A 14766-nucleotide genomic window follows, 5' to 3' on the forward strand; every position below is an offset into this window, starting at 1 on the left:
GTTAGGCTTGTATCCATTGAAATTCCGAAGAGTAAGGGGTGACTTAATTGAAACCTTTAAGATCCTGAGGGGTCTTGACAGGGTGAATGTGGAGAGGATGTTTCCTCTTGTGGGAGAATCTAGAATTAGGGGTCACTGTTTAAAAATAAGGGGTTGCTCATTTAAGAGAGATGAGGAGAACATTTTTCTCTGAAGGTTGTGTGTCTTTGGAACTCTCTTCCTGAAAAGGCGGTGGAAGCAGAGCCTTTGAATATTTTTATTGAATATTCTATCTAGCTTGGCCTTAACAAGGGAGGTGGTGAAAGGTTATTGGGGGTAAGCAGGAATGTGGGGTTGAGGTTGCATTCAGATCAGCCATAATCTTATTGAATGGTGGAGCAGGCTCGAGGGGCCGAGTGGCATACTCCTGCTCCTAATTCGTATGTTCATCAGATGTAGGTGTCACTGACTAGGCCAGTGTTTGTTGCCCATCCCTAATTGCCCTTGAACTGAGTGACTAACTAGGCCATTTCAGAGGGCTGTGCTGTGGCCATTGCTACGGATTTGGATCTAGATCTGGACCTGGACCTTGACCTATGTCGGCCAGACCAGTCAGGATGGCAGATTTCCTTCCCAACAGGGCATTAGTGAAGCAGATGGGTTTTTGTAACAATCGTTGATAGTTTTATGTTCATTATTACTAGACTAGCTTTCAACTTCCAGAATTTATCAACTGAATTTAAGTTCCATCAGCTACTGTGGCGAGATTTGAATCCATGACCCCAAAGCTTTATCCTAGGCCTCTGGATTGCTAGTTTAGTGACATTATCACAATGTCACCAGGTCCCTACATGGATCCATGGTTCCCTGGACCCTGAAACTCTGATCTTGATTCTTTTGCAGACCCTACAACCTGTAGTAATAAAAAATACCAAGAACATAGGAACAAGAGTATACAATAGTCTGTTCCGCTATTCAGATAGATCATCTGATCACAACTACACCTACCTGCCTTGTTCCCTAATCCTTGTTTAACAAAAATCTACACATCTCAGTTTTGGAATTTTCAATTGGTCAAGTCTCAACAATATTTTAGCAGAGTGCGCTCCATGTTGCTACTATCCTTTTTGAGACTAGGAGCTTCCTGGCATCATTCTTGAATGTCCTAACTCTGATTTTAAGATTATTCACTCTTGTTCTGGATTCCCCTGACAAAGGAAATGATTTCTATCAATCTATCCTTTAACACCTCATTTAGATTATCACTTGATCTTGTATACTGAGGGGAATACTAGCCTACTTGTCAAGTTTTATTCACCAGAGTCTTGCATTTAGTGTTATGAACACTAGGGTGAGGTGGATTGAATTATTATTACTGTTCCTCTCTTCTGCCTATGACAGTGGTAGTTTTAATTTCTAATTTAATTTGTTTCCATTAGTATCCTTTCCCTTGTTGAAATGGGCTGTGGTGTGCTTCCCAAATCCCGGTTTGAGGTCCAATGTTAAAAATAACCCCACAGCAAAATCTTTAAGGTGAAACACAGCTAGGATTTATTAATGCATTCAAAATGCACACTCAAGTATACAAGGTAGAAAGGCAGAGAAAGAAAGAAAAAAAAGATACAAATTGTGAGTTACTTATATAAAAAAAAATCAGAAAAGGTATTGGCATTAATTCACATGAGTAAAGTCCAGTAAGTCAATGTCCAATGAAGGTTCCCTCAGGTGGCTTTGACTGACAGAATTCCTGGTCTTTGTCCTAGGAACTTGGGTTGAGGCAGTTGATGATGCAGCAAACTATTCTTGTGTTCTGGGAATTATTTCACTCTAGGTAAAGTACAGTATTCTTTCTGGTGATCTGACTTTGAGGGAAATGGAGGTCAGGTGCAGCCTGCTAGTTTCAAGTCTGGTTTCCTTTTCTGAGGCTAAACCCCAACTGATGACAGGATCCAAAAGCTGTATAATTAAAGCAATTCAAACAGCTCAAGTGTCAGTCATGTGACAGGGCAGTTTCAGGTGGAGCCATTCAGCTAGTGATGGACTTTAAGGACTCTTGTTAAAATCCATGGTACTTTGAGCAGATAACTTTGGAACCATTAGCACAACGTTGGAGGTGAGGAGTCCTAATAGCTTTGCCTTTGTCCAGAGCTGTCTGGTCCAGGTGTCTCGTCTACTAGTCTTTTGTGTTGGCTTGCCTGGAATGCTCATACAATGCAAGGGGTGTCACATTCCAGGAGATTAATGAATTGGTCTTTAACCAAAGCAGAGTTTAAACAAGAGAGTATGGAAGAGAAACAAATTTTTAAGGTTTTTCTTTTCTTCATGCCTTCTCACCTTGACAACAGGCAATCCCCAAAGCAAATCATTCCCTTTTGTACATAACCCCCACCTCTTTATCAAAGACCAGATGCAAGCTGTTCAGTTCGCAGCTTCGTCTCGGGTAAGATCTATCACTTTTGATATTTTGCCTTGCAGAGTGCTGTTGTTCCATCTGGTGTTATTCTTCTGAGAGTCTCAGTGCTGCTTCTGACTTTGGGTACAACATTTTTGCCAGAAGGGTGCCTAAATTACTGCAAGGTTTTGAGAAGCACTGCAGAGCTTGAAAACAATGGCAAGATTGACTTGTAAGGTGTATAAGCCAAAGCAAGGAACACTCTTTGGTCAGACTAGGGTTACCATTCCTCTAAATTGTCTTAAAAGTCTCCAGCATTTGAAGATTAATCTCCAGGGCAATGCTGTGAGCAACACTGCAGGAAAACCAAAGGGTCATTTAAAAAAAAAAGGTTTTAATTTTCTTTGTAAACTTGGTTTATTAGTTATTATATCATTGGAAATTAGGTTGGAAAAAAATTGTTTAAAAAAGAAAATGCTTGTTTGGCCATCAAAAATCACCCAAATGGGTAATGAGTCTCTTTACTATCCAATTAGCACAGGAAGATGATGCATCATAATGATGGACATGTTGCAGAACCAATAGTGCAAGTATGGGGACCAGATCAGTTGAAAGCAGGAGGTCAAATAATAATTAATCTCCAGGAATGAATTCAGCCAGAGTTGGCAAACCTAGCCCAGACAACAGACCATATAATAAAACCCATTAACCACAGCAATTTTTTTATTCTGAGTTTAAATAGTTTACTAATCCTGCAGCCAAGTTTCTTGGCAGACATCCCTGCTGCAGTATCAGGCCACTGTTGGCCTTACAAAAGTAATCCCACCATTTATCGCCTACTCATCTAGAAGCAAGGCAGGGAACTGCCTGGAGAAGAATCACCCAGTGCACGGATTTTACAGGCTGTGGGAAGAGTTGTGTCTTTCACTTCATAAATTCATCCATCAGATTTCAAGTGATAATTCTCTCATTTATGGGGCATGATTATATTAGCAGCACTGGCTGTTGAAAGAGACAAATTACTAGTGTCTAATGCAATTCCCAAAGCATTTGCCCTGTAGATGAAAGAATATTATATAGGGGACATTGGTCCACATCACGCCTATTTTTTGGGTGAAAATTTAGAGTTGAAGGGATAATTTCTGGGCATAATCCCACCATCTGATCTCCCACAGATATGTAATGGCTGCCAATTTAAACAATTATCAAATGTCCAAGGTTCCCACCTAATGCAAGCCCCCCTGGTTTGGGATCAGTTAGACATGTAGGATGATATCCCAGAAGTAGCACAGCACTGCAGAGGGACCTCACTTCTACAGCTGAGGAACATTATGCTGCTGCAACACCTTCAAAAGGGTGGAACTAAAGGGGATAGAAGTTACGTGAACCTGTCCAAAAGTTTCCTGCAGAGCTTTCTGGGGATATCTCAATATGGGAAGGTACAGTAGATGGAAGATGTGGCTCAAACTAGGTCCTCTTCCTCCTTCTCTGCAAGCCTAGCTTATTCTATAACTGAAGCCTGTGTATCAGCATCCTGCTATATGCTAATACTACTGATGGGATAGCAAGAGGATCAATTGAGTTTCCAAGCCTTGCCTCCTCGCCATATTTTCAATATGTTAAGGCACCCAAGGTTGGGTGGCTGACATCCCTGTTAATGTGGCAGTGAATTGGTGGCAGGTCTCCCCATTCCTTTTTCTGTGTTGCATCTTGCTAGGACTGTCAGAAAGCAGCTGGTTCCCCAGAGGAAATCTCAGACCAGTGTGTCAAATTACTTTAAAATGTGTACAATTCTGCAGTAACTGAATTGAAATATATTTCAATCTGGTATTACCTCCAAGGAGACTGCAAGGAGTACATTGGGCAGAATTTAATTAGTATGATGATGGTCTCACCCACTGTTTGGAGAACGAGTATGAGCCTTGCCCAGCTTCTCTATGGCAGGTCTGGCGCATTTACCAGGTAATAAGGCACTTACCTGGCCTCCTACTCAATCAAGGCCCTAATCAGAGGTTGGCAGCACTGGCAATGCCACTGGGAGTAGTGGCCACTGCCGGTATTACACTTAGGCCTGCAGGAGGGAGATTGGCCATGTGCCCTGAGACAGAAGTGAGTGTGGACAGGATGGCGGAGTCATGGGGAGGGGATCAGAAGAAAGGGCATAAGGAGAGGCTTTCAGTAGGCCTCCTGCCCCCCAACAACCCCCTTCGCAATGCTGTGTCCCTCAATTGGGCATAATGCCCATGAACACGATACCCTCCTCTACACAGTAGACCACCAGACAAACCTCATGGGGTTTACTGGGCAGCTTCCCTGGGTAACTCTTTTGAGTACAAACCCGTTTCCATCTGTTTCAGATGAAGTTACATTGTTTCGTAGTTTGCCATTGTGAGATTTGAACTCTTGATAATCTTTTAAATGAAAACCAAATCAACAAAATTGGGATAAATCAGGCACAGCCCCTAATTCAGGTCAGCTGTAAAACCAAGAACAAAGTTTAAAGGAAACTTACAAACTTTAAATCAAAATGTGATTAAAGGGGTCAACAAAACACCCCAGTCCCCGCGGTGCCCACCGAGCACGGAAGGCCTCGAGAGTGCCAGCAGACACCGCGTGCTCCTTCTCCAGGGACATCCAGCAGCGAACATAGCCACGGAAGAGGGACAAACAATCGGGCAGGACTCCCCCGTCGATCGCCCGCTGCCTGGACCTGTTAATGGCCAACTTGGCAAAAAAATTATATTGTTTCATAGCTTGCCATTGTGAGATTCGAACTCTTGATACTCTTTTGAGTAAACCTGTTTCCATCTGTTTCAGATGAAGTTACATTGTTTCATAGTTTGCCATTGTGAGATTTGAACTCTTGATCTTGGGGTTACAAACCCAGTACCAGAACCACTTGGCTATTTAGGCCAAGCCCAGCCTCCCTGGATAGTGAACACCAGTGGCAGCGTGATAATGCTCTTAAGTGGTTGCTTAAGGGCCTCAATTGGCCCCCAGCCTCCACTCTTCCCATCAGGGCTTGATTGGAAAGACGAGGGAAGGCACCGGGATAACCACCTGTCACCCTCCTGCCTGATTAAATGGAGCGCCCCAACCCTGGCCTTCAAACTCACCTCTGGTGGGGACATTAAATTCTGGTCATTATTTCAGAGTCGATGCAGTATTAAATTAGCTCTGTTATAGAATCATAGAATGATAAATGTGCTGAAGGAGACCATTTGGCCGATTGTCCCTTCTCTGCTCTTTCCCCATAGCCTGTAAACATTGCCCTTTCAAGTATTTCCATCCAAAAGTTACTGTTGAATCGATCTCCACCGCCCTTTCAGGCAGTGCATGCCAGATCACAACTTACTATTGCAAGTTTTCCTTCCTTCGTGCTGCCTCTGGTTCATTTGCCATTACCTTAAACCTATTGCCCTCTGGTTACTGGCCCTTCTACCATGTATTAAAAATCCTTCATGATTTTGAGCATCTGTACAGAACAAGTAAAGGATTTTTAAAAAATCCTTCTGAATTGGGTATCTTCTCCAAAAGCTCTTCACTGAGATCAGTATCAGCTTATTAAATATGGTTAAATACCACCCAGCTTCAAGTTCTGTAATGTGAATAGAGTTTTAGGGACCTACAGACAACAAGCTGTAACATGTAGCTCATATAAAATTAGTACTTTTATTAAGGGAGTGGGAAGAAAGAATTTCAAATTTACAACAACCATGGGAAGAGGACAAGGCCTTGGGAAATAAAAGACCTGAAAGCTTAGGTTGTATGATTTCTTGAGCCTTTGTAAACTTACATGTCAAACATATTTTGTTTTGCAGTGGGTGCTGGGGAAGCTACTAACTTTGCTGCCTATGCATTTGCACCTGCCTCGCTGGTTACACCACTAGGTGTATTAAGTGTGCTTATAAGGTACGATTTTTTTTTATTGCATTGATTGGAATACTTTTAGAAACAAATCATACTGGCTTGGATGTAACCGTGGAACAATCAGGTCAGGTTGTGATGTTTATTGATTGCCAGCCAGCACTTGGCTGTTTGGAAAGGCACCAGGGCTAGCTAGCATCAGTGGGACTAGACCCTAGAATAAGATGATGTTGTCAGAAGAGAAAGGGGGTGGTTTTCATGACTTATTTGTGGGCAATTAAATTATATATAGTAACCTGAATGATCAATTATCATGTTCTGACCCTTGCTCGACTCTGATGTAGAGTCATGGTGTTGTATTCCATTTTGCTGTGGAAATTAATCTTTCAAAAATATAGCCAACTTTCATCTTGGTATTGTCCCATTTCCCTGCAGGAATTGTGTTTCTTGAGGCTGACTGTAAAAATAAGCATCCAAAGCCCCTGTATAAAACAGGTGAGAGCTCATGAAATAGGAATGTAAGAGCCGAAAAAGGCCATTCAGCTCTTTAAATGTCAGGTGGGCTTGATAGTATTGTGGCTGATGTGTATCTTAACTCCATCCAGCAGCCTTGGTTCCATGACCCTAAATCCCCTTTCCTAATAAAATTCTATTTAAAGTAATGCAGATGGGGATCATAGGATGTACATTGGACCCAATACAATTTTCATGATGTGAACACACTGCACAAATTCCATTCAGTGGGATTGAAGGTAATGTGGCCAAACTAGTGGTTCTTATGGGAACCACAGGAGACTGCTCCAGAAAAGTTTTGTGTGAGTCAGAAGTAGAAGGACTCTTTGTCCTTGGTGACAACCTTCCACAGCTTCCCTGCAAATGTTTGTCATCATTAGCACCAATCTACTGACTCAGCTCTACAAAGGAGTTGGAAACTTTTGCCAGGACTAGAATTCCATGTTCTTTTCAGAGGCAACCTGGATGGAAGTGATTTAGTTTTATGATGTGACACATGTAACTGGTCCAGTCCAGTTAAGCCATATTGAATGTAAGATACCTTAAGTTTAAGACCTTAAATTTTGTTGTCAGTTTAGTGCCTCTTTTATCCCACAACCTGACATGGAACTTTCTCAAAAACATTACTGGCTTTGGACAATCTGTGGTTCACTGCATCATCTAGGAACCCATCACACATCATGGTGCTTCATTGCTACGCAAATGTATCCACTGCAGAGTTGAGTTTAAAGTATAAAATTACCTCTAGTTCAGCACTAATTGTTAGTAACTTGGTAAGAAATTTTGCACGAGTTACATGAGAATGTTACAAATGTGCGGAGGAGGCAAATTAATGGACCATGTCAAAATTGTTATATACCTGATCCATATTGTAGCTGACCTGCAGGTTGCTTCCTGATGCCAAAATGGAAAAATGATTGATGACCCGGGAGTATAGCATACACATGCATATGTTTAGACATTTTCACTGCAATGTCCTGCCAATTTTTCTATTTTATACTTCACACAGTGCTGTGCTCTCATCATATGTCTTAAATGAGCGACTGAATATTCACGGCAAGTTAGGATGCATGCTGAGCATTGTAGGGTCAACAGTAATAGTGATCCATTCTCCAGAAGAGGAAGGAGTTCATTCCTTGCATGAGATGGAAGAAAAGCTAAAAGGCACAGGTACATTTTAGAAATATTATAATGTATTTTTGTAAACCAAGAACTTAAAATCTGGAATGATAAAGAGCTTTTAAACACTTCAAGCCTACTCCTTTCCAATTGATAAGCATAGAAAACAGGAGCAGGAGTAGATCATTCGGCCCTTTGAGCTTGCTCCGCCATTCAATATGATCATGGCTGATCCTCTATCTCAACACAATACTCCCGCATTCTCCCCATACCCCTTGGTGCCTATAGAATCTATTTCCTTCTTAAATATGTTCAGTGACTTGGCCTCCACACCCTTCTGTGGTAGAGAATTCCATAGGTTCACCACCCTCTGAGTGAAGAAATTTCTCCTCTTCTCAGTACTAAATGGTCTACCCTGTATCCTGAGACTGTTACCCCTTGTTCTAGATCCTGCAGCCAGAGGAAATATCATCCCTGCATCCAGCCTGCCCATCCCTGCCAGAATTTTATGTTTCAATGAGATCTCCTCTCATTATTCTAAACTCCAGTGAATACAGGCCTAGTCGGCCCAATCTCTCCTCATATGACCATCGTGCCATCCCAGGAATCAGTCTAGTGAACTTTTGCTGCACTCCCCCTATGGCAAGTATATCCTTTCTTAGGTAGGGAGACCAAAATTGCACATACTACTCCCGGTGTGGTCTCACCAAGGCCCTGTACAGCTGCAGTAAGACATCCTTGTCCCTGTATTCAAGTGAGTACAAAACAATGAAGGCCAACATACCAGTTGCCACCTTAACTGCTTGCTGCACCAGCATACTTGCTTTAAAATGCTGTAAAAATACTTGAAGATCAGGCACAATTTGATAGCTTTTGTACTACTTTTGTACCCAGTTGTAATGGGTGCAAAGAGAGTAGAGTGTGTGGAAAGAACTCTTCAATTGACAAATTGTTTATTTTTGTACTTATACTTTTTTAGTGCCGTATTTTTATTTTCTTCCCATACTCCTAAACCCATGTGGTTTGCACAGAATGAGGCCATTTGGCCTGTTTTGTCTGCACCAGCTCTCCCTGGGAACAATTTACCTACTGCTGTTCCCCCGCCTTCTCCCTGTAAGCCTGTACATTCTTTCTTTTAAGACTAAACCTGCCTCCAGCACATTCTCAGGCAGTGTATTCCAGATCCTAACCACTCGGTGCATGAAAAAGTGTTTCCTCCTGTCACCATTGCTTCTTTTGCTAATTAGCTTAAATCTCTGACCTCTTGTCCTGGAACCATCCACTAATGGGAGCATTTTTTTCTTTAACTGCTCTGTTCAGACCCCTATCAAACCTATCAGACCTCTATCAAATCACCTCTCTGCTTTCTCAACTTCTCCAACCTATCTACATAACTGAAGCTCCTCATCTCTGAAACCATTCTCGTGAATCATTTCTGCACTCTTTCTAATGCCTTCACATCTTTCCTAAAGTGTGGCACCCAAAACAATGGCAAATGTTTAAAGAAGTATTCCATAGCTCTGAGCAAAGATATATTCTTTCTCAATGGAATGATCCTAGGAGAAGGATGCATCATCCGTGGCTAACTAAGGAAGTTAAAGATAGTGTCAAATTGAAGAAAAAAACATACAACACTGCAAAGGTTAGTGGTAGGTCAGAAGATGAGACTGATTTTAGAAATTGGCAAAGAATAATGAAAAAAAAAGAGATTAGAGTACAAGAATAAACTAGCTAGATACATAGAAACTCTTACTATCTGTTCTTATAGGTATTTAAAAGGAAAAGAGTAACTACAGTGAGTGTTGGTCCCTTAGAGAGTGAGACTGGGGAATTACTAATGGGAAACAAGGAAATGGTGGAAACATTGAACAGGTATTTTGTCTGTCTTCACTGTAGAAGATACAAAAGAACACTCAAAGAATACTTGAAAATCAGGGGTAAAAGAAAGGAAGGGAGGAACTTAAACAATCACAATCACTAGGGAAAAGTTACTGGGAAAACTAATAGAGCAAAAGGTTGACAAGTCTCCTGGACCTGATAGCTTTCATCTTAGGGTCTTAGGGTCTTAAAAGAAATGGCTGCAGAGATGGTAGATGCACTGGTGGTGATCTTCCAAACATCTCTAGATTCTTGAAAGGTCCCAGCAGATTGGAAAATTGCAAACGTGACACTTTTATTCAAGAAAGGAAGGAGACGGAAAGTTGGAAACAATAGCCAGTTAACCTAACGTTTATCATGCAGAAAATGCTATAATCCGTTATTAAAGAGGTAGTAGCAGGACATTTAGAAAATGATAATACAGTCAGGCAGAGTCAACATGGTTTTGTGAAAGGGAAATCATATTTGTGAGGAAGTTTCATGTAAGTTTGATAAAGGGGAATCTGCAGATGTGGTGTACTTGGAGTTCCAAAAGGCGTTTGACAAGGTGCCACATCCAAGGTTATTTCACAAAATAAAAGCTCATGCTGTAGGGGGTAAAAATTAGCATGGGTAGAGGATTGGTTAGCTAACAGGAAGTGGACAATAGGGATAAATGGATCTTTTTCAGGTTGGCAAGTTGTGACAGATATTAGTGCTGGGGCCTCAACCATTTACAATCTATATCAATGACTTGGTTGAAGGAACCAAATGTATGGTTGCTAAATTTTCTGGAGAGACAAAGCTAGGGAGGAAAGTAAGCTGTGAAGAGGACATAAGGAGTCTGTAAAAAGATAGAGAAACGTTAAGTGAGTGGGCAAAAATTTGGCAGATGGAGCATAAAGTGGGAAAATGTAGATTTACCCACTTTGGCAGGAAGATAGAAAAGTAGCATTTAAATGGAGAGTGCAGAACTCTGAGGTACAGAGGGATCTGGCTGTCCTAATACATGAATCATAAAAAAATGTGGCATGCAGGTACAGCAAGTGATTAGGAAGGCAAATGGGATGTTGATGTTTATTGTAAGAAGAATTGTGGCTAATTTGAAATGTAGAGGCGCCATTGTCAGTAGTTGGCAAAGTCATTACTGTCCTCCAATAAAAGCAAAATACTGCAGATGCTGGAAATCTGAAACAAGAACAGAAAATGCTGGAAATACTCAGCAGGTCTAGCAGCATCTGTGGAGAGAGAAAATGCTAACTCTGCTTCTCTGCTGCTAGACCTGTTCAGTTTTCCCAGCATTTTCTGTTTTTGTTTCATTACTGTCCTCATTTGTTATGCATGTAATTCATTAAAAAGCTAAGTCAGCACTGTAATATTAGATGGTGTTGCCCACAGCTGTACTGTCCTAACATAGTCAGCACTTTCATCCTTTATCTCAGTAAGTGACTAAAAAGTATTTTGAACAGTTTGATCCCTGATGTCCTGCATGGGAAGATGAATGCAACTTTTCAATTTTATGTTGCATAGACTCATGGAGTCTCATAGACATTTACAGCACAGAAGGAGGCCATTTGGCCCATCGTGTCCACACCGGTGAACAAAGGTCTGACAATCCCATTTTCCAGCGCTTGGCCCACAGCCCTGGAGGCTATTGCCATGCAAGTGAATATCTAAATACTTCTTAAATGTTATGAAAGTTTCTGACTCAACCACCCTTTCAGACAGTGAGTTCCAGACTCGCACCACCCTCTGGGTGAAAATATTTCTCCTCAGCTCCCCTCTTAGCCTTCTACCTCTTACCTTAAATCTGTCCCCTTGGTTATTGACCTCTTGACTAATGGAAAAAGTGCCTTCCTATCTACCCTATCCATGCCCCTCATAATCTTACACCTCTATCAAGTCCCCTCTCAACCTTCACTGCTCCAAGGAAAACAACCCCAGACTATCCAATCTTTTCTCATAGCTCAGACCCTCCAGTCCAGGCAACACCCTGGTAAATCTCCTCTGCACCCTCTCCAATGCAATCACATTCTTCCTATAATGTGGTGATCAGAACTGCATGCAGTACTCCAGTTGTGGCCTAACCAGCATTTCATACAGTTCCAGCATAACCTCCCTGCTCTTGCCTTTATTAGCTGAGGCAAAGAATACAAGTATCCCTTAAGCACCTTATCTACTTGCCCTGCTACCTTCCGGGATCTGTGGATATGCACACCAATGTCCCTCTGATCTTCAGTACTTTCCAGGGCCCTACTATTCTTAATGTAATCCCTTGCTTTGTTAGCCCACCCCAAGTACATTATCTCTCACTTTTTTCCAGGTTGAATTCCATCTGCCACTGCTCTGCCCACCTGTCCGGTCCATTGATATCCTCCTGCAGTTTACGGCTATCCTCCTCACTGTTTACTATCCTACCAATTTTTGTGTTATCTGCGAACTTCTTGATCATTCCCCCTACATTTAAGTCCAAATCATTTACTTACAGCACAAACAGCAAGGGCCCCAGCACTGAGCCCTGCAGAACCCCAATGGAAACAGCCTTCGAGTCACAGAAACATCCCTCTACCATCACCCTGTTCTTCCTGCCTCTTAGCCAATTTTGGATCCAAAGTGCCGCCTTGCCTTGAATCCCATGGACTCTTACTTTCTTGACCAGTATGCCATGAGGGACCTTATCAAAAGCCTTGCTGAAGTCCATGTAGACCACATCAATTGCATTACCCTCATCTACACTCCTGGTTACCTCTTCAAAAAATTCAATCAAATTTGTCAAACTTCCCTACTCTTGCTCTAGTTATTCTTTTGCTCTTTATATATTTAAAAACCCCTTTTGGTTTTCCTTTATTCTACCCACCAATGCTTTCTCATGCACTCTCTTAGCTTTCCTAAATTCCATTTTAAGTTCTCCCCTGCACTCTTTATACTCCTCTAGGGTCTCTGCTGTATTGAGCCCTCAGTATCTGCCATAAGCTTCTCTTTTTTTCTTAATCCTAACCTTTGTCCTTTGACGTCCAGAGTTCTCTGGATTCGGTCACCCCCACTCTGTCTTTACGGGAACATATTTGACCTGTACTCCCGCTACTTCCTCCTTCAATGCCTCCCACTGCTCTGACATGAGCAAGTAGCTGCTCCCAGTCCACTTGGACTAAATGATATCTCATCTTAGCAAAATAAGCCTTTCCCCAGTTAGAACTTTTATTCCCAGCCCAACCTTATTCTTTTCCATAACTATCCTAAATCTAACTGAGTTTGGTCACTCCCCTCCTGATATGCCTTCCACCTGCCCGGGCTCATTTCTGAATATTCAGTCCAGAACTGCCCCCTCCCTTGTTGGGTTTTCTACGTACAGGCTAAAGATGTTCTCCTGGATGTAAATTAAGAATTTTGCTCCCTCACTACCTCGCACGCTAAAACTATCCCAGTTAATATTTGGGTAGTTAAAATCCCCTACAAGTACTGCCTTATTACATTTCTCTGAAGTTTGATTACATATTTGATCCTCTATCTCTCCCTGACTGGGGGCCTATAGTACACACCCGAATGTGTGTTTGCCCCTTTTGTGTTTTTTACTTCTACTCATACCTCATTTTATGATCCTTCCAGGATATCATCCCTCCTCACTGCTATAATTGTTTCCTTGATCAATACTGCGACCCCATCCCCCCACCACCTCTTCCATCCCCCTCTTTATCTCGTCTGAATACCCTATAACCAGGAATGTTGAGCTGCCAATCCTGCCCTCCTTTTAGCCAAGTCTCAGTCATAGGTATGATGATATACTCCCATGTGCCTATCTGTGCCCTCATCTCGTCTATCTTATTCCTCAGGTTCCTTGCATTAAAATATATTCCGTTTAGCCTTGCTAAACTCCCTTCTTTCTTATCTAGCCAATGTTTCCTGTGCTTTCCAGACTCAATTACTGGCGTTTTAACTTCTAGTTCCATCTCAGCTTCTCTGCCCTCTGAACTACTTTTCAGGATCCCATCCCCCTGACAATTTAGTTTAAATCCGCCCCATCAGCATTAGCAAACCTCCCCGCGAGGTTGTTACTCCCGTTCCTGTTCAGATGTAACCTGTCCAACTTGTACAGGTCCCACCTCCCCCAGAAATCTAAAGCCCTCCCTCCTGCGCCATCTCTCCAGCTATGCATTCATCTGCTCTATCCTTCTGTTCCTATACTCACTACTATGTGGTACCAGGAGTAATCCGGAGATTACTACCTTTTGAAGTCCTGCTTTTCAATTTCCTACCTCAACTCCCTGAAATCTGCTTGCACAAACTCATTTCTCTTTCTTATGTTATTGGACCTCAACCTCTGGCTGTTCACCCTCCCCCTTAGAATGCCCTGAAGCCATTCCATGACATCCTTGACCCTGGCATTCGGGAGGTAACATACGATCCTGGGGTCACGTCTACGGCTGCAGAAACGGCTGTTTACTGCCCTCACTAATGAATCCCCTACCACTATTGCCCTTCCACATTTCTTCTCTCCACCCCCCCCCACCCCCAACCACCCTGAGCAGCTGGACCACCCAGGGTGCCATGGCCTTGGCTCTGGTTGGCCTCCACAGAGGAACTGTCACTCTTACTGTTTTCCAAGGCTGAAAAACAGTTTGCAAGTAAGATGCACTTGGGGGATTTCTGCAGTACCTGCTGGGTACCCTCCTTCTGCCTGGAGTTCACCCATTCCCTCTCTGCTTGCACTTCCTTAAGCTGCAGGGTGACCACGTCCTGAAATGTGCTATCCACGAGCCCCTCAGTCTCATGAATGCACCGTAGTGTCCCAGCTGCTGCTCAAGTTCCAAACTCCAGAGCTCAAGTTGCTCCAGTCAGAGGAACCTCCTGCTCACGTGGTCATCCAGATTGCCAGGAATGTCCAGGATTTCCCACATATTGCAGGATGTTTTTTTTTATTCACGGGATGTGGACTTTGCTGGCTGGGCCAACATTTATTGCCCAACCCTAGTTTCCCTTGAGAAGGTGGTGGTGAGCTGCCGCCTTGAACTGCTGCAGTCCATGTGTTGTAGGTACACCCG

At 42.6% G+C, this 14766-nt stretch overlaps 1 protein-coding gene across 3 annotated transcripts in view; it reads left to right on the top strand.

Annotated features, from left to right (window-relative positions):
- The window catches only part of LOC121280101 (magnesium transporter NIPA2-like), a 45210-nt gene that overhangs the window by 24309 nt on the left and 6135 nt on the right, over positions 1-14766 (top strand). For all 3 annotated transcript variants that reach the window (XM_041191754.1, XM_041191748.1, XM_041191763.1), the window contains 2 exons: positions 6193-6283; positions 7761-7921. In XM_041191754.1, coding sequence (XP_041047688.1) covers positions 6193-6283; positions 7761-7921 — 252 coding nt within the window. The remainder of the gene's footprint in view (positions 1-6192; positions 6284-7760; positions 7922-14766) is intronic.

The sequence above is a fragment of the Carcharodon carcharias genome, chromosome 1, assembly GCF_017639515.1.
Source record: "Carcharodon carcharias isolate sCarCar2 chromosome 1, sCarCar2.pri, whole genome shotgun sequence".
Taxonomy (NCBI): domain Eukaryota; kingdom Metazoa; phylum Chordata; class Chondrichthyes; order Lamniformes; family Lamnidae; genus Carcharodon; species Carcharodon carcharias.